The 27,069-nt window shown below is 42.2% G+C and overlaps 1 protein-coding gene across 1 annotated transcript in view; it reads left to right on the top strand.

The window, feature by feature from the left end:
- The window catches only part of LOC144767915 (collagen alpha-1(XII) chain-like), a 351,588-nt gene that overhangs the window by 100,895 nt on the left and 223,624 nt on the right, over positions 1-27,069 (top strand). Inside the window, exon 5 of the mRNA XM_078651253.1 lies at positions 15,306-15,449. Coding sequence (XP_078507379.1) covers positions 15,306-15,449 — 144 coding nt within the window. The remainder of the gene's footprint in view (positions 1-15,305; positions 15,450-27,069) is intronic.

Here is a 27,069-nt window from a genome sequence, read left to right as displayed (position 1 = left end):
CCCCTGCTCATACTTAAATGTAAAGTGGCAGATTTATGTTAACTGATGCATTCCCAGGGATGCACCAGTTAATGTGCACCGCTGCTCTGCCACCCATGGTGTGCCGCATTTACAATGTGGAGCACCATTGAGTGAAAACAGCACAGATGCGTCACGCATCTGTGCCGCAAAAGCAGCACATTGCAGGAATCACGTCGTAAGCGCAACATGTCTACTGCAATGCACAGGAGCAAGCCACACATTGCATGGTGCATCACTCCTTATGCCTGTTTCAAACAGGCGTAATGATTTGATTCAGCAATGCTATAAAGCTGAGTCAGTGAAATCTTCTAAATTTCACTGTGTTAGTTTTACAGGGCTTTCTTGCAAATTAATGCATACCTTGCAACAAAACACCTATATGAAAACTGACGCAGGTTTCATGTGGCACAGGACTTTACAGCATGACACATCTGCCTAGATGCATCAATTTTTAAATATGTCGCCACATAGCAAATCTTTTGCACCGCCGCTGCGTCACAAAAGTGACGCACAGCGGCACAAAAGAGGCACACGGCTATCATAAATCTGTCCCTAACATGTTAAATGATTGATTCAGGATGACGATAAGGTGTGGCCTATCCAGAGGTTTGTTTAAGGTGAGGCCTACTCAGGGTAGCAGATTAAATGGAGATGGGGCACCCCTGAGCCTTGCTGGAGCTGCATGGCACTTGCGATGCAGCTCCAGCAATGCGCCACCTTTACGGCACAGATGCGTCACGCATCTGTGCTGTTTTTGCCCCATGGTGCGCCGCATTGTAAATGCAGCGCACCATGGGTAGCGGAACAGCGGCGCAGGATGACTGGCACATCCCTGGGGATGCACCAGTCATCATAAATCTATCCCTAAGCTTCTTATCTTGTTGGAGATGAAGTGAGGCCTGTCTTGCAACATGGTGCATCTTTTGCATCACTGCTGCATCGGTTTCATGTGGCACGTTTTTTTTACAGCATGACACATCTGCCTAGATGCATCAATTTGTAATTTTGTCGCCACATAGCAAATCTTTTGCACCGCCACTGCGTCACAAAAGTGACGCACAGTGGCGCAAAAGAGGCATACACCTATCATAAATCTGTCCCTAGCATTTTAAATGATTAATTCAGGATGACGATAAGGTGTGGCCTATCCAGAGGTTTGTTTAAGGTGAGGCCTACCTACATTCATGGGGAAATGAATTAAAATGTCCTTAAGACACATGAAAGCGTTTTTTGATTGCCTTTGCAGCATTTCTGGGTCACTTTTAACATGGCTATGTAACTCAAACTATCAAAATGTAAATTTGCCAAGCACAGGTGGGAGCATATTTACAAGGAATTTGCACCACGGGGAAAGGTCTTACATTAAAATGGAAAAACAACATCAGAGACACTCAAATGCCTTATAAAGAAGCATACACCATTATGTCCTTGTCATAAATGTTAAAAGCATTCCTTTTCCTCAAAAACGATTTTCAAGTCTTAATTTGAAAACACTGCACATGGGGAAATGACTTAAAATGTCCTTAAGACACATGAAAGCGTTTTTTGATTGCCTTTGCAGCATTTTTAGGTCACTTTTAACATGGCTATGTAACTCAAACTATCAAAATGTAAATTTGCCAAGCACAGGTGGGAGCATATTTACAAGGAATTTGCACCACGGGGAAAGGTCTTACATTAAAATGGGAAAAATAACATCAGAGACACTCAAATGCCTTATAAAGAAGCAGACACCAGTATGTCCTTGTCATAAATGTTAAAAGCATTCCTTTACCTCAAAAACGATTTTCAAGTCATAATTTGAAAACACTGCACATGGGGAAATGACTTAAAATGTCCTTAAGACACATGGAAGCGTTTTTTGATTGCCTTTGCAGCATTTTAGGGTCACTTTTAACATGGCTATGTAACTCAAACATTCAAAATCTAAATTTGCCAAGCACAGGTGGGAGCATATTTACAAGGAATTTGCACCACGGGGAAAGGTCTTACATTAAAATGGGAAAAATAACATCAGAGACACTCAAATGCCTTATAAAGAAGCAGACACCATTATGTCCTTGTCATAAATGTTAAAAGCATTCCTTTACCTCAAAAACGATTTTCAAGTCATAATTTGAAAACACTGCACATGGGGAAATGACTGAAAATGTCCTTAAGACACATGGAAGCGTTTTTTGATTGCCTTTGCAGCATTTTAGGGTCACTTTTAACATGGCTATGTAACTCAAACATTCAAAATCTAAATTTGCCAAGCACAGGTGGGAGCATATTTACAAGGAATTTGCACCACGCGGAAAGGTCTTACATTAAAATGGGAAAAATAACATCAGAGACACTCAAATGCCTTATAAAGAAGCATACACCATTATATCCTTGTCATAAATGTTAAAAGCATTCCTTTTCCTCAAAAACTATTTTCAAGTCATAATTTGAAAACACTGCACAGCTCCTATGCACAAAAACACCCTGTCAGTACTAATACTTCACATTTTCTCCAATTACAATTTCTCAAAGAAACAAAATCTATTTGTAAAACACTTGAGGCAAAGCAACATTTTAAAAACACAACTTTCTTTATAATTTTCTCCTTAAAGCACACTATTCTCTATCTAAATTAAATAAATCTTTTCTCACCTTAGCAAATACTTTATGAGTTTCAAAACAGTCTCAGAAACACACCACTTTGTCTTTAGCAGAGCAAAAGGTATGCACTCCAGAGTCTGCAGCTATCAAAAGCACAGAAATGCTGTAATTCTTCACACATATCTCTCATGTCACCCAATCAAAACTCTTCCCTCACTTTTTTCAAATCAAAACCCTTCCCCCCTCTGCCCTCTCTGCCTTTTTTGCATAGCAACCACCTCTTGGAAGACCTCTGGTGTTTGCAAGTTCACACAACAATGTTTCAATTGAACTCTGAACTCTCAGTGCACCTGCATATCCAGTGCAATCTTTCATTTAATGATTTTTTCTTGACCATTCAAAATACATCTTTCAAAGAACTCATCCATGCACCCTAACTTTCTGTTTTCAGCAATCAAAATCCACCAATCACTGTTACTGCTTCATTAACACAGAAACTCCACAGTTTTTTTCATTTTAAACTCTTATTTTTTCAACTGCCATTTCATTGCCACACTTCATCTGACTGCAGCAGAACCTTCTCTCACCATGTTTTCTGTCTGGATTGTTGGACATAGTTTCATCTACCGGGCTCAGAGGTATGCTGATAACAGAAATTTACCTAACCTCAATTTACAAGATGTGGAAATTAAGTGGTTTGGCCACAGAGGATTAAAATGTCACCAATTGATACCATTGGTGAAAACCTTTATGCATTTGCCAAAACCTGACCTGTTAATTGTGCACTGTGGAGGTAATGACTTGGGCACTTTGACTGGGGTAGGTCTGGAAATGCTTTTAAAGGACACCTTCGAGCAATTAATGGCACTTTTTCCTCAGACTGCCTTGGTATATTCAAATATATGCCAAAGACAGAAATGGAGGTGGTCGAACCAATTTTGTCCACAAATTGAGAAGTTGAGGAAGCATGTAAACAAATCTGTTTCAGCTTACATGAGAGACCATGGAATGGGCTCCATGTACAACAATAACTTGCGTTACTACATGCAAGATATCTACAGAGGAGATGGAGTTCACTTCTCAGATGAGGGCAACAGAATTTTCATTCTGAATTTAAGACTGTGCATTGGTACCTACTTATAAGTACCTAAATGTACCATAAACCCAAAAGCTCTTCTCAGAGCTACCCTACATCTGATCACTCACAATTATTATTTTACTCTAACTTTTTTCACTAATTTTCAACAAAGTACGCTCCCCGGGGTGCTACCCGGTACGCGAACCGGAAGCTAACCTCGTGAAATTTTAAAAAAAAATGTTTTTTTTTCGCACATATGGGCCTCCTCAGAAACCCTCAGAAAAGCCACCCTCAGAAAACCTAGGGGGTCAAGATAAGTCTACCGTGCCCCCTTCTACCCATTCTGAACATTAGTTGCCCTCCATCTTGTATCTTAATTCGACCGAAACACAAAATGGTGGACTCCCGTAACGCTTCAGGTTCGCGTACCGGGGCGCTCACCAGTTCGCGTACCGGGGCGCTCCCCGGGAAGCGCTCCATCAAAAAAGGTGGGAAAGTAATTTACAGAAAAACGACTGGAGACACTTTCACCAAATATAGATTAGCTCATACTACATACCAATCCCTATAATTTTCACAAATTTGATTGAAATTCCATTTAGCCATTTAGCCTGTAGACCTCTCTAAATACCGTGAGGTAAATTACTTCACAAAACACATCTGAAGTGTTGGAATTGACAACCAATGAAAATGTTACTTTCATTTTCTACTTTTTTTACCTGACATTTGATTGGTTATATACCTGAATATATATAAAGGAAGAGAAGGAAACACAGCCATTTTGACTACTACTTCCTGGTGTACATTTCAATTGGATTTTCACTAATCACTTCAACTTCTTTGTACAGGTAAGTTTTACAACAATAACTTGCGTTACTACATGCAAGATATCTACAGAGGAGATGGAGTTCACTTCTCAGATGAGGGCAACAGAATTTTCATTCTGAATTTAAGACTGTGCATTGGTACCTACTTATAAGTACCTAAATGTACCATAAACCCAAAAGCTCTTCTCAGAGCTACCCTACATCTGATCACTCACAATTATTATTTTACTCTAACTTTTTTCACTAATTTTCAACAAAGTACGCTCCCCGGGGCGCTACCCGGTACGCGAACCGGAAGCTAACCTCGCGAACTTTTTAAAAAAAAAGTTTTTTTTCCGCACATATGGGCCTCCTCAGCCACCCTCAGAAAACCTAGGGGGTCAAGATAAGTCTACCGTGCCCCCTTCTACCCATTCTGAACATTAGTTGCCCTCCATCTTGTATCTTAATTCGATCAAAACACAAAATGGTGGACTCCCGTAACGCTTCAGGTTCGCGTACCGGGGTGCTCACCAGTTCGCGTACCGGGGCGCTCCCCGGGAAGCGCTCCATCAAAAAAGGTGGGAAAGTAATTTACAGAAAAACGACTGGAGACACTTTCACCAAATAAAGATTAGCTCATACTACATACCAATCCCTATCATTTTCACAAATTTGATTGAAATTCCATTTAGCCATTTAGCCTGTAGACCTCTCTAAATACCGTGAGGTAAATTACTTCACAAAACACATCTGAAGTGTTGGAATTGACAACCAATGAAAATGTTACTTTCATTATCTACTTTTTTTACCTGACATTTGATTGGTTATATATACCTGAATATATATAAAGGAAGAGAAGGAAACACAGCCATTTTGACTACTACTTCCTGGTGTACATTTCAATTGGATTTTCACTAATCACTTCAACTTCTTTGTAAAGGTAAGTTGTTATTTTAAAAACTGAAGTATATTGTGCACTATCAGTTAATATGGTAAACTTTTTCTGATAGTTATATACTATCCCTCTGTAGTAGTTATAGATTTAGATAGACTTCTCTGTTATAGTTATGGATGGAGTTAGGTTTCTCTTGTATAATTATGAATTTACTTACGTTAAATCACATACACTTTTTTATATTCCTACTTCCACTCTGATACTATACACTGCCCAAAGATAAATTCACTGATAAAAACTGCCTATCTAAAATTAATCCCAACAGTGCCCTATCTCTAATAATATATATTTTTTTTATCCAAATTTCAGGCAACATGGAAGGCGAACAGAAAGTTTCATTTCAAATTGTCCTGCAAGAGAGCAGCCAAGAATTAATTGATCCAAATTATATAGAATTTATGGATGAAACTTGGGACCAAGAACTACTGCAATGTGTGCAAGCAGTAGATGACCTCCTTCAAAATGAGGACATTTTACACACTCAGAGATTACAAGCTATGTTCAATGAAAATGACGACATTTCAGACAGTGAAATGTTAGAAATGGTATTAAATTTTGAAACACAATCACAATAATAAATAATTGCTTAAAAAATAAGGAAATTAAAAAATAATCAACAAAACCAACAATCAATTAACATACAGTATTTGAAAAGTCTATAATTCTTTTTTCCTTATAGTACGCTCCCCAGAACGCTTCCCGGTTCGCAGACCGGGCGCTCCCCACGCAAAAAAACAAAATTTTTTTTTTTTTTTGCACTGCGGGGCCCTTTTAAAGCCTCCACATCAAACCTAGGGGGTCAGGGAGGATCTACTATGCCCCCTTATGGTCATTTCCCCCTTTGTTTTGGCCTCCTCTTGTCTCTCGATCCTACCGAGAGACAAGATGGCGGCCGCTCCGGACTGTTTAGAATGTTGACAGACACCGGAGAGCCAATCAGCTTCGCTACGCGAAGTTCCGTTACGCGTCAGGTACGCGAACCGGAGCGCTGCCTGGAGCGCGCTTACAGATATATATCTTTTTTTGAACGTTAATTTCTCAAAATCCACTGGAGCACATATATTGAGACCTAGCAAAGGCACATCGGGCTAACAGTCCCTACAATTTTGCCAAGTTTCGTGCAAATCCATTCAGCCGTTCGGCCTAAAAGTGAGGCCAACCGCCCTATGGAAATTAACATGGGAAAAACACGTTTTGGGACCCCCCTTTTTTCTCGGCCACCCCTTGACGAACCCCCCCCAAATTTCCAGGGGCTGCTCAGAAACAAAATGTTCCATTTTCCTGAAAATTTCAGCCAATTCCGTCCACAAACGCCAACGTTATTAGACATAGAATTTTCAAAAATCCCATAGGGAAAAAATCCTAACTATATATACCTACTGGCGACTGCCAGTAGGTAATATATATATATATATAAACAATATGTGGCAGAGGCATATATAGTAAAAGCATATGCGACCTAAAAAATTGTGGGGTAAAAGATATGTGGTTAAGGCATGCAGAGTATTCACCAGAGTTGTTCCGTCATACAACCATCGTTAAGACCAGTGTGTTGGTTGTGGCCAAATGAAAAATCCAATTTTGTTCCTTGCCAAACAGTGTTTTTTTGTTCATCCGTGGGTGGGCCTCCAGTAAATCATTTGGAGAGTGCTATTGATCCAGGTAGGGAGTACTTTTTGCAAAGTATCCCTCTGCGAGGTTTTTTGTTGTAATTTGTGTGTAATTTTTGGGTCCAGACTAGTGTTTGGTCCTGATGGATCTCTTTAGTGGGTTTAGTCTGGGTGCAAACACCAAATGATCCACACAGATAGTGGCCTACTATCGGTAGGAGGCTCCATGTTGTTCGGTCAGTGTTGTGTTAGCCCTGGGTCTCCTATGTACAATAGTCTCTTTGATGTTGTTCATGCGCTTGAAAGCAAAACATGGTGGGGCAAACAAGAGGGACCCGGTTTCAAGTATTGACCAATGTCTCTTGATGATTTTCTACATTTTGTTGGAGTTAGGGGTAAATGATAATACACAAGTCAGAATGTTGTTTTGAGTGTGTATACGTGGTTCCAAAAGTGCGACTCTGCTGTTGGTCTTTGCCCTTTTGCCAGCCACTTTCACAACATGAGAGGGTAAACAGTGTGCTTCCAATATAGCTGTCAGGGCCTGGGATTGTTGATCATAGTCATTAATGGAACTGCATTTGTGGCACAATCTAAAAAATTGCGCAAAATGTAGGTTATCTCTCAAGTGTTTTGGATGATAGCTGTCATATTGGAGCAGGCTGTTACAGTCAATGGGTTTCTAATATGAGGAAGACCAACAGATCTAGGAAGGTAAGTTTGTCTGCTGAGATGTTACTGGTGAACTTTAGGAACGGATTCAAGGTATTAAGCCATTCACAGCAAGCATTACAGGTTTCCATGTTGTCTTGTCGAAGAACGAGTATGTTGTCGATGTATCGATGACATATGATGATGCAGGCAGAGAAAGTGTTGTCATCGCATAGGATAATTTCATTTCCGAAACTGACCATGTACAAACATTACAGACTAGGCGCTAATGTACTGCCCATCGATGTCCCCTGTGTCTGATGGTACGACTAGTCTTGGAATTGAAAGAAGTTTTCTTTGAGTGCGAGGGTGGCAGACTTAACTGGAATCGGGGAAGTCCAGTTCCCAGACAAAAGAGTGTCCTCTATAGTTTCTGAGGTGGCATCCTGTGAGGTATTTGTATAGAGAGATTCAACGTCGAGGGACACCAGCAGATCAATGTGATCTGTATCATTGATCTCTCGCTCCGGTGCCTACTCGACTCACGGGGTCACACTCTGCGACTCTGGGCAATAGCTTGCTTAATCTCCACAACGGCCCCTCGCGGCGGGATGCCTGGCTTTCACCTTGCGGATACCCTGCCGGGGTTATCTCACAGGGGAATACCAGGACGGGTTCCCTAGGCAAGCGCTTAGAAACCGCTCGGTGATTTGCGCTATATAAATTCCTGTACATTTACATTTACATTTACAAGAGGATCAATGCCGCTATGTCTCCACAGCCAGGAGGGCTCTAATGTCATCAGTGGCAGAGATGAGGCTGGTTTTGGTACTGTATTTGGTGCAGAATCCAGACTTGGAAATGTCCGGGAGGTTGTTTTTCTCCAGGTGTTCTGTGAGTTGGTGGTTAATGGCTTATTTGAGGACTTTGGTGGGAAAGGGGAGCAGAGAGATGGAGCAGAAGTTCTTGAGTTTGCTGTAGTTGGCCGATGGTTTCCTGAGAATTGTTTTGACTTCAGCATGTTTCCATTCATCAGGGAAGGTGGCTGTAGTTAGTCCTTTCGAATGGACAGATGTCCAGGCAGAGATGGATGCTTTGAGGATGGCAGTGAGTTATTTGCTGATAGACTTGCTTACAAGGTTGAAGATGAGGTAGTGGTATTTTGAATGGTGAGCTGGTCCCAGGTAATTAGCAGGTGGTCGGGGTTAGCCCCAGTGTGTGCAATGAGGCTGAGGAGATCGGTGGCGGCAGGTTGGGGCTCAAACCTTTTTTTAGATGTTAGAGATCTTGTCATGGAAGAAGTTCACTAGTGTGTCACAGAGTTCCTGGCAGCGGGTGTTAATGTTGTTGGAGGCTGCGGGTTGGAATACTCCCTGATGACATTGAATAGTTCTCTACTTTGGTTGGTACTGCCCTCGATGTGATTGGAAAGGGCGCTCATCTTTGTTCTTTTCAGTGGGTGGTGGCATTGGTTGAGCAGTGTTTTGCAGTATGTTCTGTCTGTCGTGTCCTCACTGATACGCCACCTTCTTTCAAGTTGCTTGCAGTTGCATTTTGCAGATCTTCATTTTGTGGTGTACCAGCTGACCGGTTTGGAGGGTCTCTTAGATTTTGTGAGCTTGATGGGGTGAATTTGTCGGTGCAATTGGTGTTCCAGGTGGGAAAGTTCTTGACAGTCTGGTATAGGTTGGTTGAGGTGTCCGCGTGGGAGGAGTTGAGAGCATTGGTCCATCGCTTCTGCAATACTTTGTCCCAGTTGCAGTGTGAGGTGCTGGACGGTTTGGTGGGGGTGAAGGATGGCCCTGTGATGGTGAAGTGAACAATGGTGTGGTCTTTCCTGAGGAATTCAGTGATGTGGCTGCACTTCACTCGGCCACTGGTAGTGAAAATGGTGTTGAGTGTGTGTGTCCTGTGATGTGCGTGGGGTTGGTGACTAGTTAAGTGAGTTTGAGGGTGTTCATGGTCTCCAGGAGGTTGGCTGTGCTGGTGTTGTCAGGGCCGTCAAGGTGGAAATTGAGGTCTCTAAGGAACATGCCGTGCATGTAGTCAATTGTGAGCTGGGCGATAAAAATGGGATGGCGTATCAGAAGCTGATGTTAGGTCCTGGAGATCTGTAGGCGAGCGTGCCTCTGAAGGTGTTTTTTGTTGTTTGTGTGGAGTTGGAAGTCGAGATGCTTCATGATTGGGGTGGTGTCATCTGTGGTGGTTGTACAGTGTATAGTTTCTTTGTGGATGATGGTGATTCCACCTCCTTGCTTGTTGATGCTGCCTCAGTGTGCTATCTTGTATCCATCACACCGTGCTTAGGCGATGTAGGGAGTTGATATAGGGTTGAGCCAGGTCTCGTGAGGAAGATGACATCTAGGGTGAGGGAAGAGATGGTATTCCAGAACTTGGTGGTGCTCTTGCAGAGGGCTCTTGCATTGAGCAGGAGGCAGAAGAGATGTTCTAGGGTGGTGGTGGTCGGTGTTGTAGTGGTTGCCATGTGAGTGGGTGCTCAGGTGTTGCAAGTGAAGAAGCATTGTCAGCAGGCAGAAGGTCCTTCAATTGAGCGAAGCGAGGTGCCGTTAAAGTTGTTGTTGTGGGTTCCAGAGCTTGTGGTGGTGTAGCTTTGGGTGGTGGTAAAGCCAGGGTTCCTATTGCTAGTTGTGATCCAGGCCAGATGGGTGCAGAGGGCTTGCCGTTAGAACACCTTCGGCATGCCGTCTGCACGCATATTGAGTGGCCGCACTGTAGCTTCCAATAAGAAGGTTCTGGGAGGAAGGAGGAGTGCAGGGGGCAAGAAGAGGGAGGGAAAGTAGTGGCAAAAAATGGCACAAAACTGAGTAGGCATCTGATAATACAAAAATTAACTGGTATAACAAAGATTACAATAGGGGTTAATTAAATACCAGTGTTACTGGATGCAATGTTAATGGCTAATAGGATTTGGCACGAGGACTTGATCAGTGTGGTCGCGCAGCTGGAGGCGACGTGACAACCAGCAGAAGGGGAGCTGGCATGAGGACCTGCTCAATTCGGTCGCGCAGCTGGAGGCGAAGCGACACGCAGCAGAAGGGGAGCTGGCACGAGGACCTGCTCAGTGCGGTCATGCAGCTGGAGGCAAAGCGACACGCAGCAGAAGGGGAGCTGGCAGGAGGACCTGCTCAGTGTGGTCGCTCAGCTGGAGGTGAAGCGACACGCAGCAGAAGGGGAGCTGGCACAAGGACCTGCTCAATGGGGTCGCGCAGGGGGAGGCAGAGCGACACATAGCAGAAGGGGAGCTGGCACGAGGACCTGTTCAGAAATTTTTTAAAAGGGTACGCCCGAGTTTGCTTTTTAGGTCCAGAGGGGGAGAAATAAACAACAAGTACATATACAAAACCTCTAATCTGACCTATAAATCATTCAAAGTAGAATTAATCTAAACATTTCACAGGGATGCAACCATGGTAGAAAATATTCTCATAAGCATTTTATTCTTTAGTTTTTCATTTATTTTCATTTTCATAGTTTAAGATTGAAAAAACATTTTTTGACTTTTTTTGTATTTTTTAACATAGAACAAGAAAAATGTATGATTTGATACTAGATATACAATATTTGCAGTGATAAATTTATTAAGAACCCCACATAAAAAAACTACACAGTGTTGTCAGTCTCTCTATCACTCAATCTGCATCTTTCATACTAATTCCATACATACTCATACCAATGACAAAGTGCAATAAAAAACAACAAAGGACATCATTACATCTGAGAATCCCACTTAGTTTTTTATAGACAAGTTGCCATATTTTTCACATGGTGAAGTTTATATTGTATATTCCTTCTTCTTTTGGTTCTTATTCTTTCTATATTTCGTTGTGCGAGAGTCCCAGATGTATAAGGCCTACGTACGTTTCGGTGAACTATTTAATTTGCATCACCTTCTTCAGGGCCAACCAAATACATAGACATACAGATAGTAAAATGAGGGGGTTCTTCACATTTGTAAAGAAAAACGAACCACTTGACAAGTTGCAAGTTACTGATCTGCTTTCAGTAGTTTATTTTATAATGCTTTATAGTCATTATCAGACACACAACTAGTGTCTATTTGAAAAGTTGCTAAAGTCTGTTCGAATGTAGATGAGGAGCTGGGAAGGTCTTTAATCTCACTTTTCTTAAGGGACTGAGTCCTTTGAGATCTATGCACCAGTTTGAGGACAAAAATTATCTTTCTTCTTCATAAAGTTGTGTGTCTGGAGTCAGCTCTGACTAGCTTGTATTGTCCTGTGCCATGTGCTGATTACAGCTTGAGAAGTCCGCACTGCTCCTTCGAACAAACGCGTTTGTTCGAAGGAGCAGTACGAGATAATTTTTGTCCTCAAACTGGTGCATAGATCTCAAAGGACTCAGTCTTTACTGGCTATACAAATGGAATTATAGAGTGCAGGCTGGACACAATGTTGAACATAATGTTAATGGCTAATAGGATACATTGTAGCAGCTAAAGGCTGTGCAGGCAGTCGATTACGAGTAGCGGTAACACAGTGTAAATGCTACGAAACCAGACCGCTGGAGGCGATGCAGCAGGGCAGTTGGTACGAGGACCTAAATAGGCAGGGTAGCTGGCGCTGGTTGTATTCTGGTTGCAGACGGGCTTGCCATGGGCCCGCCAGTGCGTCCATGCCAAGGAGTTCTTTTTATTGGTAACGAAGATCCAGTAAACTCACCCCAACTTAAACAACTGGAGCGTGTATTGCTCAACTATGTCCCTAGGGCATGGCCTATGTGTACTGATACACTTAATGTTGGTACATTAAACACTTTTGCTTAAAACAGCAGCTCTGCAAACAACCTTTAGAAATCTAGAGTTTTTTTAATGTATTTATTTTGTTTTCTGGAAGTGGGTACATATTTTTATTTATTCAATTTATATTTATTTATCAGTATTTAGTAATCTAAATATTTTATAATTAAATAACAAAGATGTACTATTCTATATATTTTAACATTCATTTATATATCATTATATTTTTAGCTTTTGTAAGTAATGTAATTTAACATTATTTTCTATATGATGTGTGTTTCTCTTCCTCCATTATTTTATAAGGGAAGGTGTTGCAATACCAGTGGTTAATCATTGGTAGTGCTAGCCATACTACAAAAGTGTAAGTTACTGCAAAAGTGTAAGTTAATATTAAAGTAGTTTTAACTTACTCAAAAGTGTAGGTTACATTTGTGAATCATGCCTGCTTTGCAAGAGAGGAATTCTGCCCGGATTAAGAGAGGTGTTGTAGCAGAAAAAGCAGCTTATGGCAAAGATGCACGGCAAGCGGGCATCTCTCCTTTCAATGTATTAATAGGGTTAATATCACCAGAATATCAATTTATACATAAGCAAAAACTGGAATATAATTCTATCTGCTTCGCTGTCGCTGTGTGAGGTGTTGGCATCGCATCTTGCCCCATCTTTGGCGATGATGTTTTTTTTAGAATTGTAGCCACATTGCTGGCCTAGAATAATGTCACCGCCTCTTTCACTTTTCCTGTCTATTTCCCTCTCTCTTTCTCTCTCTCGCTTTCTTAAATCCTCCATCGCTTTAATGTTCCTTCACCCTTCTCTCAACCAGTCAGTCAGTCAGTCAGTCAAAATATCTTTATTCGATTTAGTTAAAAATCATACAAAGAGATAAAACATTTCAGACAAATAAAAACTATTTACAATATCTTACAAATCAGTGCATACATGAGATTCATGATAAGGCAGATTAAATTCATTCATGTTCAAAATTTAAAAACAATAATAAAACTCGTTTAGAGGGGCCCATTATTCTGATGTATTTTTTTAGTTCTGGCTGCTGCCACCAAGAAATTTGCCATGCAGAATGTAATTCGTATGTTGTTCAGTGATTGAAGATAAAGCAGTGCTGGTCTCACCTGGTGAAGCCAGCCTCCTTTAAAACAGGTAACAGGTATTTTTTCCTAGGCTCTAAAAAAAAACACAAAACATAACAAAGTGCATGGTATCTTGGACGGAAAAGTGATCACAACAACAGGGGGGGGGGGCTAGTTCTCGTTTTTCCCACGATTTGAAGTTACCCAAATAAAAATGTAACAAATTAAACCTAAACTTAGTCAGGAGAAACCTATGAAATGGGATCGTAATGAAACCAAGGTAAGGTGCTAGTGCAATGGCGTTTATTAGCAGATAGTGTTTCCTCACTGCCGGTTTCTGTAATTCCTTTTCCTCATGACACACTCTTGCCCTGCCCATAAATTGCTTCTTGATTAAGTCTATGTCCTGTTTCTTAATATCCCGGGGAGATGTAAAGAGTTCCGATCGACCCAGGTCAGAAAAGGACTTCATCAAATAGGCCAACCATAGCACCCTTTTGAAGTGGTCCAAAGACATGACATCAGCCATTATCTTATGATTAAGGGGCAGTTCTTCGTTGAGCCAGGTCTTTAGCCAAAATATCAAGGGTGCCATGCTCAGCCTATCAGTGACGTAGTCTAGTCCCACCTCCAGATGTATGGAAAAGGTCTGTGAGGACTGTGGGACAGACAAGAGGGTCCGTAGAAATCTGTTTTCCGCCTTATGAATTGGTTCCAGATTTACATAGCCCCTTCTCTCAATCTCTATCTCAGGCTCTCTTTCTCTATATGTTTCAATCTCTCTAGCTTCTTTTTTCTCTCATTCTGTCTCTAGCTCTCCTCCTCTCTCCTTTTCTCTCTCTCTGTAGTTTCTTCTTCTCTCTTCTGTTTTCTGTTTCTCTCTTTCCCCCCACCTTGTGCCTATGGACAATATAGCCAGGATTAAAAAAACACATTATGGCTGATTTAAAAAAGTATTTATGAATAATGGGATTTATAATGGAATAATCCTACAAGAATAATATTTTACATACTTTCTTTTTCCTTCACTCTTTTTCACTCTTACTCACACTCTCTTCCACTTCCCGCTCACTCTTTCCATTTCTTGATTTATTTCTGCCTGTTCCCCTCTTTCTCTTGCTTCCTCTTTCTATTTCACTCGTTTATTTCTCTCTATCTTCATTTCACTCATTCCCTCTTCGCTCTCTCTTTTCCCTTTATCTTGCTCTGTGTCTTTTCATGCTCTCCTAGGGCCATATTATCAAGAACGGCAATAACATTATCCCCGCTTTAGTGGCAGGAAACTGCTGCTAAAGCGGCAATAAGGGGCTTGATAATATGCCCTTGTGAATTCCCATAGAAGCCCAGGTTCTGGTGTGAACATGGGCTTCTATGGGAATTCACAAGGGCATATTATCAAACCACCGATCACTGCTTTAGTAGCAGTTTCCTGTCGCTAAATCAACGATAATGTAGTCGCCGTTCTTGATAATATGGCCCCAAGTCTTTCTCTCAACTCATTGTCTCTTTCTCCGTCTCTGTCTGTCTCTCTCTCTCTCTCTCTCTCTCTCTCTCTCTCTATTCAGCTTCCCCCTCTGGCTCTCTTGTTCTCTCTTTTCTTTTACTTTCTTACCTTTACCCTTTATCTCTGTCTGCCTGTAGCTCTCTTTCTTCTGAGTCCTCTTGTTTCATCTCTCTTTTTCTCACCTTCTCTCTCCCTCTCTTTAAATCAGTCCCTCTCCTTTCCCCTGCAGCACCGACCCAGTGTGACCAACATAACAAACAAGGAGGTGGTGGACAGAACTACACCTGTGCAAGAGACAAGCCTGGAACTGAAGATTCCTCTTCCTGGATGGGTGCGTTGCCCTACCTGAGAGAGACACTATGTCTTGACGCAAGTAGGTGGACTTTATTTCAAAGTTCTAAGGTTATTTGTTGGTTTAAAAAATATAGTACTAGAAATTAAAGTTTAAGCACCTTAACAGGAGTATTGTTAGGTTAAAGTATCTTTTCTTGCCAGGCTTCCTTCCTTTTATAGATCAAAAACCCATTAAAATGCAATAAATGTCTTAACACAAGATCTCAGAGGAATGTGAGGTAGGTGGAAAGGAAAAAATGTAATAAAGAAATGGAAATAATCCAACCCAACAGAAAACAGAAAACATGGCATAACAGAAACAGTGAACATCTAATGGTTGAAAAACGTGAACCTGTGCCTCGGAGATGTACAACATAGGTCCAAGAGAATTGGACCCATGCCATAGGATAACTACACGAGAAACCTTTACATACACACAAACCATTATAACATAGGCTAACTACACGAGATACCTTTACATACACTCAAACCATTATATCATAGAATACCTATATGAAATGCATTTACATTAGCGGTAGGCAACATATTTTGTTCCGCTCTCAGAATTGGCAGTTTTTAACACAGAGGGCTGTCCAAATTCCACCAATAGCCGCATGGCAGACTTTTCATCCTTCACGGCTCCAGATATGCGAGCTGGCGAACATAAATGAGATTAAGCATCCCCTAGCGACATTTCCTAACATGAGCGATTGCCAGTGTGTTGTAACCTCTCTTCCCCTTACCCACCCCTCTCTCCTCTCCCCTCTTGGTACAGCCCACTCTGCCTCCGGGAGTGCGTGTTAGAATGTTAGCGGTGAGAGTCTGCCGCCAAGCTGGGAGCACCTGTTTATTCATGACTAAAATAAAATCGGACTTTGGAACCTTTATTGCATAGTGGCTCTTTACTACATTTCTGGCGACGAGGGCGAGGAGCTGAGCCAGGGTCAGTTTGGTGTTTTCCCCCCTGGATAAATTTGATGCTTGTGCGGAGTTTTGAAGTGAAAAGAAGGACTCACCAGTTAAAGTTTGATGATCACTGGACAGCAGACATACCGGTATCCAGGCTGTTCTCATCGAGGTATTCCCCTGGGGGGGGACGTGAGATTCTCGATTCCGGAACGAAAAAGGAAGTCGGGTGTGAAGCCTCGGTGAAGGTGAACTGGAGCCGTGTGGAGAAGAGGAACGTTCCCTCCTTGTTGAGGTCTGACTGGCGTTGGTGTATCTGGTAACCTGTGTCCTTGGACAAGGAAAAAGAAGATATGATGAAATGAAGTGTTGACCTACTTCGGGCGTTCTTGTGAAATTGAAATTGAAAAGAGGAATAAGACCTGAGTTGATGAGTTTTAAAAGAGGCGAAAGTCCGTGAATTGAGCAGCTGAAGCCTATGAAGAGAGCTGAGCGGAGGGGGAATGAAAGTATTTTTAAATCGTTCTCACTGCGAGCAAGGAAAAGAAAAAGAATTGAAGTGATGACAATTGAGGTGAGCTGAGCGGAGTGAGGAACAAAAAATGTTTTATTAAACGTTCTCACCGCATTTTGAAGTTGTTAATATGAGCTTTGGTGGCAAAGGAGAAAATTGAACCCAGGAAAACGTGGAAGTCCTTGCCTGAGGCGAGAAACTCCTGCGTAACAGCATCGCCGCGATTCTCCCCGGCATCGCGTCACCCCCATGCAGCACGAAGCAAGACAGAGTCCATGAGGAGGAAGCGACATCTGTAGACATCCCTGAGGGTGCCACAGGCGGAGTCTATGCTGGTGCAGGTGGCGGGGTATCCTGTGTGAGAACCGCAAAGGAGGTTCGTCTTCGCAGGAGAAGGCACTAAGATGAGGTGAGAAGCGCTATGTGGAGAGGCGCGAAAGGCAAGCCGTGTCAGTTCCCAGCCGTGTGTGCACGGAGTGCTAGCTAATATTCTGTGAGAGGAAACGGTTGGGGAATTAACAGAGAAAAAGGGGTTGTCACACGGCCCCTGCCGTGAGCTGCGCTGAGGTGACGGAGTGTTCGGCGCTTCACCGAGAGGTATTCTCTGACAGAATCCGCCCCAAGTAGAGAACCTGTCGTCTGTATAACTCACCCCTGAAGAAGTTGAGGTACAACATCGCGTTGTGCTCGTCTTTCACGAGAGGGAAACATGAGATAGTAAAAGGAAAAAGTCTTATAAAGGTGAAATCTGAGTGATTTATTCACGAACTTCCTTGAAGTAAAAGATTACATAGTTATTCTAGTAAATTTACTGTGTAACGTGGGGAGTACTCGTGAGTGACATATTGGACAAAAGTACTGTGACTTTGCTCTGAATTCGAGAGGTGCGCACCAGAGAAATTGATCGTAAGGAGAAGTCGATGGTGATTTAGGTTTACTGCTCTCCTACGCAGCTGAGTAAAATTTTGAAGTTTGACAGGCGCTAGTGCCGTTTCCTGCAGCACGTAAGTCGAACAGGCACCATTTTGCACTGCCACCCTGTGGGCCATTCTTGTAAACGCACGCTTGTTGCAATCCCGGATCAGAGGAAAAATAGAAGGGATAAGGACTTTAAAAAAGAAAAAAATAAATAAAAATAAAAGACGTGTGGTGGTACTAAAGATAATAAGGGGGTACCTATAAGCACATAAGTTCGTTTAGGAGAGAATTAGCCTCTGAGGAAAATCGGCGTGACTGAAAGTGGCATACCGCCGGTCTGAGTAGTCTACGTTCCTGTGTCGGGGTCATTTGGAACATTCAAGTAGGAGGAACTCTTTACATACGCATGCTTGAAGGGGCAAAATGACCGAGTGTAAAGCAGCGCAGGAAACATTGAATGCTGTAAAGAAGTAGGGTGGGGCATTTTAGCTGTGGAATTCATTATAGTGCAGTTGGGAGTGTACCAAAATATCTTTCCACTCCTTAGCTTTGAATCAGTCCCACCCTCACCTGACCAGAGCTTTAGATTTAGGAATACTCCCTCCCTCTCCCTCCATTTATCTGACCCTAACATTTGGATTATCCGCGCAGTGTTTTTACCAGTTGGGGCGAAAGAGAGTCCAATCGTGGCGCACTGGTACTGCCATCTTTTGGAGGGAGGTGAACATTACATCTTCACGGTTATTCCTTGTAATAACAGCGCGTTCAACATGGAGTGGGGCCAGAAGTATAATTTTCCGCCACCAGTGCCGTTCATGGAAGGGGATGAGCAAAACGTTGCAGAATGGAGTGAATGGAAAATATATTTTGAGAAATACATGTCAGATCGTGAGGAAGAGGTAGTATCCATTGTACCTAAGGAAAAGGCGGAAATATTACTTTACAGTTTAGGAACTGGGGGACGGAAAAAATACAGTGCAAAGGAAAAGGAATTCATGAAAGGAACAGTCAGAAATATTTATGAGGACATCTTGAGAGTGTTGGATGAACATTATGCACAAGCCTCGTTGGTAAAAGTACAAAGGGATGAAGTGTTCAAGGAAAGAATGGATAGCAAAGAGGAAGTTAATCCAAGTAAAATAAACCCGGTGTGTACTATCTACATAGGCGGAGTGAAGACAGATATGAACTTAGATTCAGGATCACGTTATAGCTTGGTAAGCAAGAGTGAATGGAATAGAGAATTAGTTAAAAAATGTGGAAATGTATTCAAAGAGGCAAACATATCCCTGATAACGTATACAGGGGAGGACATCAACGTAATAGGATACAAAGTCATGGATTTAATGCACAAGGGAAAAAATACTAGGAGTACCATATATAGAACAGAAGGCGGACCCACCATGCTAGGGTGGAAGGATCAAAAGAAATTGAGAATATCACTTAATGGAAGAAGAAAAGAACAAATGAGTGAGCAGGCACAGAAACAAAGCATGCAGGTAACAAAGGGTGGTGCCTTGAAGGTACTCACGCCGCCTTCCAAGGTTTCAGTAGTTTTTGAAGGGGCTGCCAGTATTAAAGAACGCGGAGAAAAAACAGCTAAGGACAAACTTAAAGTAAAATGAAAATCTTACCAATGTTGGGTGGATGAAAGAGAAATACGTAAGAAACACGAGAGAAAAGGCAGAGAGGGTATAGTTGGAGAAGAAGGAGAAGTCGTAAGGAAGGAAGAACGCATAATTGCTACAGCAAATGAGCGGAAAAGGTCAAAATGTAAGAGTAACCAATTCAATCGCAAAGAGACGTGGCAAAGAACCACATCGTCTGAGTTCAAGACTAAAACTAGGGAGGAGTATGTGGTCAATTGGGAACAGGAAAGAGAGGTGGACTCAAGTTTGTTTGAACCAAAGAGTGAGAATAAAGGCAAAAACACGCAAAGGCCCTACAGTGGGAAGTTGGAGAGTGAGAATAAGGAAATGCAGAAAATACTAAAAGATTTCCCACTAATGGCCCAGTCAGGGCAGAAGGGTTCACTCTATGATTATAGGAGAAAGCACAATTTTCGTGACCCAGAAAACACTACTGAGTTCTCCCATGGTAGACGCGTGATGAAACAGGAGAACGGAGTTAGGGCAGAAGAGGCTCAGTTTGATGATCGGGAGCTGTTTGAAAAGGAATTCGATAAAAGGTTTGGATTCTGGTAATGGCCAAGGGAGGAAGAGTAAAAGGTGGCCTAGACCAGTCACAGAGAATGACATTGTAAGAGAGACATAGTGTGCCAGAAGGAGTTTCCGGGCAGTGCCCTGGTCCAATTTGCTGCTTTAAAGATAAGATATGAACCTCACCCCCAGGATCATCCTTCCCAGAGGGGGATGGAAAGACTAATAGAAGAAGTGCGGAACTTTATGGCGAATTAGACTGTTGGGCTTGCTCACCCTAAGGGGAGCCCAAGGTGCAAGAGGGATGAGATTCTCATATCTGTGTTCAACCAAGGTCATGAGGTTCATCAATGAGACTTTAAGAAGAGTATGGTGGGGTGGCAGAGGAGGTTCTAGGGATAGGAAGTTTCTGCCACACCCTCTGTGACACCAAGTTGCTCATCCCTGTGCGAGAAAAGCCAGTAAATTGGGAGGGACCCAGTGGAACTTATGTGCCCTCTGTCCCAGTCCACTCCCTGTTAGTTCCTTATAGAGGTTTGCGGGACCTAGTGGACCAAAGGAACCCAACGCTCAAGACTACTTCATGTCAGTTCCATACTGAGGTTAACGAGATGGTTTACAGTTTGCTGTTTAATGTTTCCTTTGATATAGCTCCAGTTTTCTTCTTCCCCACCCCTCCTCTCTTCCTTTCCTGCCACCCCGCCACCTCTCCACTCATCTCTCACGTCTCCTTTTCCCCTCTTGCTGCTTACTCTCGTTCCCCCCCCCCGCCTGGGGCTCCGCAATTCCTTTTCTTCTTTTCTCCTTAGGGGGGAAGGTGTGTTGTAACCTCTCTTCCCCTTACCCACCCCTCTCCCCTCTCCCCTCTTGGTACAGCCCACTCTGCCTCCGGGAGTGCGTGTTAGAATGTTAGCGGTGAGAGTCTGCCGCCAAGCTGGGAGCACCTGTTTATTCATGACTAAAATAAAATCGGACTTTGGAACCTTTATTGCATAGTGGCTCTTTACTACACAGTGTTTGTGAGCGGTTTGGCCAGAGGGCTATCATTTGAGTAGATAAGATCTGCTGCAGTTCGAGTCCATTTTCTACTGAGTGTCAGCGTAATCACTTCGAATGACCGAGCGCTCTTGCTCAATGCATTGTCTCATTCATGCTGATTTTCAGTGCTGCTCACGCTCCCGGCAGCCAATTTCAGTGTGTGCTGCATATTTTTCGTCCATTATCAGAATTCTGCAGAATGCTGTGGCGTTTTTCTGTGCCCCCACGGAATTTAGCAGAGGGAAACTCTGTGAGTTCCACCCACCCCTAATTTACATGCACTGAAACAAAGGCCTAGTGAGGATCCAACTGCGATTGAAGATATTGAATTTACATATTTGCAATAAACATTTTTACATCACACACACTTACGTATTTACGATTGGAGGAACAGGGAATTGATTCAGCAAGAATTACAAAGTATTTGTGCTAAACTGGGAAAGGATCATATGTTTCCGGGTTTCAATGCCAGAAAGCTAGCCAGAATACCACATCGCTTCTTCTTAGATGCTTTAGAATCACCGTACCTTACACTGGGAGCCTTTCATAAGTGCTGACACCAGGGCACCTGTCAACCTATGACTGAGGTGCCCTTGCAGATGTCAGCAGACATCTGTGAAAAGTGGGATAAAACATACAATGACAGGTAAACCTATCATTTCTGGGTACAGGTTGTATTGCATTCAAGGTTTAAAGTAACCAATGCTCTAATTCTGCAACCTTTTAGAACACGCAGGATTAGAGATTCATATTTGTGATAAACCACATCTTATACCCAGCCTAGTAATCTAGAGTTGATTTAATCTTGGCATTTGTATATTTTTTTAACATTTCTTTAAACTTCAATAAAGATTCTTTTACTTCACTATGAACTTTCCGTGACTGTATCATTACATTTTTGTTCCCAGTTCTGGTTTAGCTGATGACATTGAGAACTAGAAGTTTGAAGAATTTCTAACAATGTCCGATATCACAGCCAAGGACAATTTCAACATAAATGATCGTGAAGACCATAAATAGCAGAGCTCTAAACACTCCTGAACTTGATGCCAGACCCAATGGAATCCGCTTAATTCATTGGGGGCGACGACTGTGCCTTGTCCAACAAAAGCAGCACTTCCCGTTTCTTCAGTGAGAGGTTCCATTCCAACCAGATATTACTATTCAAGCCCCTCAGACCCACACACATCCTGTTGTAGTCATCGGTTTGAACTATACTATGGAAGAAACTACTTCAATGCTTCTATTGGTTCAATCACTACTATTTTGCCTCATTGGGCAATTTTAACCTTCAGTTATTTGATATAAAATGTCCATTCTAGACCTCAAGTGTTTCCTCAAAACAATCTGGAGAAATCTGTCAAGATTCCTAATTAAATTGTGATTGGCAGGGATAATCTTCATCTACACTTCCTAACTCTGAACCCAGTCGGACTAGAATGCTCTGCCTTTGGGTTGCAGTAAATACCGGAACCTACATGACATTGGCAGACCTGTACCTCTTACCTGAGTGCTCCCTGTTTGTATCTATGTCCTGTATATCAACCAGTAGGATTGGAGCTTTAGAAAGTATAAAGGCTCACTTTTCAAATCTCATCAATGCATTGATTCCTTTCTCATTGTCATTCCTACTTAATTGGTTCAGTCTTACTTATTTAAATTGTACTTATATATCCTGCCCCCCCTTTTGAGAAAAAGAGAATTGCTTATATCTTTCCATCTTTTATTTAATATTCAACAAAAATATTATTTTCACATAAGTTACTGCTAGATTTATAGTACAACCATCTTTTCCACATTAACATTTTAATAGATGACGCCTCTACCATTCTATTTTTAGAGAGAGTAATAGTCTTCCTATGGCCTCACATTCACTCACACAATATCAGGTAAATCCCGGTGGAGGAGGAGGGTAAACACAGTCACGCGACTTTCTCATTTTAGTGCATCACAATGACAGATCCTATCTAATATCCGCCTCCTTCTTCTAGATACTATTCGAAAACTGTTATCAACTTTATACACAATGTTCTGGCTCATCAATTAACACCTTACAAATTATATATAGAAATCTCAGTTGTAGTGAAATGCATACATCAGCTATTTCACAATCTGTTTCTACGTATGTGACGTGTCTTTCTTAACTGAATTAATTTTGCTATCCGATATAAGTTATATACAGAGTGCCCTGCTTCTATTTATGTCAATGCCTTTCTGCACAGTTAATGTTAATGTTAGGGTGATTTATAGAGCGCACTGTTACCAAATGGTGACCTGGTGCACAACTTTTGTTGGCGAGGGAAAAGGATATGGAGGGTCATACTAAAGATTTTTCGTTTTTTAGCCTTAACTGTTGATCCCTCCCGAAGCATAAGGAGGATATTTGGGACCTACTGCATAACTCACAACCCACGCGATTTTCCTCACGGAAACCTGGCTACATGAGGGCTCGGGGCCCGACATCGCGGGGGCCTTACCCCCTAACTATACAATAGTGAGAAGGGACCGTGAAGGAAAAATTGGGGGTGGCATGGCGATAATTTTTAAAAAAGACTTTTCGTGAAAATGGGTAAATTTACCTTGTGAAGGTTGTGAAGCTGTTTTAGGCTCCTTTTAACTCCTCAATGTACATTCTCTGGTCTATTGATGTACCGTCCGCCAGGACCTGCTGGATTATGGACAGCTAGATTTCCTGAAATGATTGCTCCTTTCGTGCTTGATGCTGCACATTTCTCTATTATGGGGGACTTTAATTTACATTTTAACGATCCTTTATGTAAGATTAGCTCTACTTTGGTCACAGATTTTGAAGCTCTGAATATGTCACTCTGCAATTCTGGTCCCGCTCATAAGGCCGGACATCTGTTGCACCCCATTTTCTCCACTCTGCCTAATATTTCTTGTCAAAAGGCTCTCCCCTTATTGTGGTCTGACCACTTCTTGGTCAGCTTCAAAGTGATGATTGATTCACGTCTGAGTATTCCTTCTCCTTCCGTACTGGATTCTAGGTATAGAAACTGGAAGAAATTAGACATTAATTCTCTCAATCTCCAGCTTGCGAGTAATAATCCAGATATTTCTTCTACAAAAATCTCAGATGTAGATACTTTCCTCACTTGGATTTCGTCATCTGTGGATGTCTGTCTCCCAATATCCTGCAAGAAATGAAACAATCATCGTCCTCCTGCTCCTTGGTTTACAGAAAAGTTGAAAGTTGAAAAAACCAAGTGTAAGGCCTCGGAAAGACATTGGCAGAAAGACTACCCTCCAGAGTCTAAGCGGGTCTACAAAACCACTAAGAGAGAATATAATGTTCTGTGTAAAGCCGCTCGTGCAGAACAGGTGAGCAGAACTATTGGACTTGCACAAAATAAATCCAAAGTACTGTTCAAAATAGTCAAGGAGCTTTTGGGTGCTTCTTCTCTACCGACGCCCCCGGTATTAAATGAAACACAGTGTGCATATGTGGCGAAGTTCTATACTGAGAAAGTTGAGAAAATCTATGCTGACTTACGTACAATCACAGGTAACACTGAACTGCCATTAACTAATATCCAGTCTTCGTCTGACAGTTTCACGCCACATAAGTCTTCTGATTCTGTGTCTAGTATCAGTATCACTAATTGGCAGCCATTAGACTCTTTGTCCTTTACATCCATTTTAAATAATATTAAATCTGGCTCCCCTAATGACCCACTCCCTGTCCCTGTTAATCAAAAATTGGCACCCACCTCTTTGGAACTTATTATGGATCTATTGAATGCATCATTGAGAGAGGCCACTCTACCACCAGAATGGAAACATGCGATGGTTCTCCCATTATAGAAAAAACCAATGCCGACCCATCGGAACCGTCAAATTTCTGCCCAATGCTACCCGTTTTTTCAAAAATTTTAGAAAAACATGTGAATCAACAACTTTCGCAGTATGTGGAAATTAACACAATTCTACAAATGTCTCAATCTGGCTTTAGGGCTGGGTACTCCACAGAGTCAACACTCCTCGGAGTTACTGAAAAAATTCGGCAGCATGTAGATAAAGGGGAAACGATGGCACTCATTTTGTTGGATTTGAGTGCCGCGTTTGATAAGGTATCCCATGCAGTTCTCCTAAAGTCACTCCAGTCCATTGGTATAAGTGGCCTAGCCTTGGAATGGATTAAAAACTTCCTCATTGGAAGAACTTTTCAAGTTTTTTCATCGACAGCCAGATCAAAGACCTTGACGTCTTTGTATGGGGTACCACAGGGCTCAATCCTTAGCCCATTGTTAGTTAATCTTTAGGTCAGTCCTCTATCTAGGATTACGGAAGAAGCTGGGCTATCTATCTTCTCTTATGCAGACAATACCCAGCTTCTCTTCTTGCTCTCCTCCAACGAAGCCTCCTCTGTGTCATCCTTACAGGTAGGACTACAAAAAATATCTAACTGGAAGCACACTAACTGGCTTTAGTTGAATACTGGAAAGACGGAGGTCTTGATCCTGGGGAAAAATAAAGATCTCTGGGGTCCACTTCATTGGCCGCCAGAAATGGGCACACTACCTCAACCAGTGCAAGCAGCAGGCAACTTAGGCGTGATGCTTGACGATCAGCTGTCTATGCAACAGCAAGTTACTAAAACTGCATCGACTTGCTTTACCATCTTAAAATGGCTCCGCAAAATACTCAGGATGTTGCCTGGTCCCACCCAAAAAACTGTAATTCAAGCCCAGATTATGTCTAGGCTGGACTATGGTAACGTCCTATACCTGGGAGCCAACAAAGAGACAGTTCGAAATTTACAAGTGGTCCAGAACTTGGCGGCCAGAGTGCTTTCCCATGTGCCTAAAACATCATCTATTTCAGGTGCTCTCCGGGACCTTCATTGGCTTAGAATTGAGAGCCGGACTAAGTTTAAGGCCCTGTGCTATATGCATAAAATTCAAATAGGAACAGCACCTATGTATCTATGTTCGTTAGCCCAGTCCTATTGTCCGGCTCGTGTACTTCGCTCCTTATCGCAAGCCAAATTTCAAGTCCCACGGTTCAAACTCTCACGCATGGGTGGACGGTCCTTTTCCTATTTAGCACCAAACTATGGAATTCGCTACCTTCATTGCTCCGGCATGAAATCAGCCACAAGATTTTTCGTAAAAGCCTAAAAACCTGGTTATTCGATCAATAGACGTGCTTCCTTCTGCTGTGCGTGGTCCTATGGCGCCAGCAAACCTCAGGGTAGCTGGGCGCCTTATAAATTGAATAAATAATAATAATAATAAATAACCAATGATGGAAAGTTTTAGTTAGGCTTCCTTTACCAGAAATCAGATGTACTGAAAATCCATGTTTTAAGCTCTTGTCTAAGTTTGAAAAGGGAGGTAGCAGATCGAATGGATAGCGCAAGCGAGTTCCATATTTTCACGGTACTGAGGTAGAAACTTCTGCCACCCCATTTCTTTCTATTACATTTTGGTACCACCATGAGATTCAAATTAGATGACCTTAAAGTCCTATTTGGAATGTAACATCTACATTTCTGTTCAAGATATTGGGGGCCTTGTTTATGTGAGGCTTTGTAGTCAAAGCACAATGCCTTAAACTGGATCATCTCGTTTACTGGTAACCAGTGCAACTGCATGATAACCCTCCTAACCGAATTGTGTTTAGGAGTAGGGATAATACTCTGGCAGCTCTATTTTGCAGTACCAGTAGTTTCCTAAGCTCTAGGGTCCTAAGATTGAAGTATAGACCATTACAATAGTCCAGTCTTGCCAAAATCAAAGCTGAGACCACCAGCCTTTGGTTATTTTCTGGGATAAATGGTAAAATCCTCCTAATTATTCTAATGACAAAATAGACGAATGAGGTCAGAGCATTAATCTGACTCCCTAAAGATAGTTTGTTGTCCAGCGGCTTTTAGCTTTGTCAACTGGCTTGGGTAGTTTGCTTAAGTTAGATGGCCACCAGCTGGGATCTTTCCCAAGCAGCACAACCTCTGTTTTGTTGCTGTTTATCTTTAAACAGTTAAAGCTCCTCCAGTTGTTTACTGCTGACATGCAGTCATTGAATTGCCGACTCAAAGAATCAGATTGATCTGTGACTGCTATGACAATTTGTGTGTCGTCAGTCTAAGAGGTTATTGCAAA

Source organism: Lissotriton helveticus, chromosome 7 (genome assembly GCF_964261635.1).
Source record: "Lissotriton helveticus chromosome 7, aLisHel1.1, whole genome shotgun sequence".
Lineage (NCBI taxonomy): Eukaryota > Metazoa > Chordata > Amphibia > Caudata > Salamandridae > Lissotriton > Lissotriton helveticus.
Note: the sequence above shows the minus strand (reverse complement) of the source record. Positions and strands in the feature narration are given on the sequence as shown.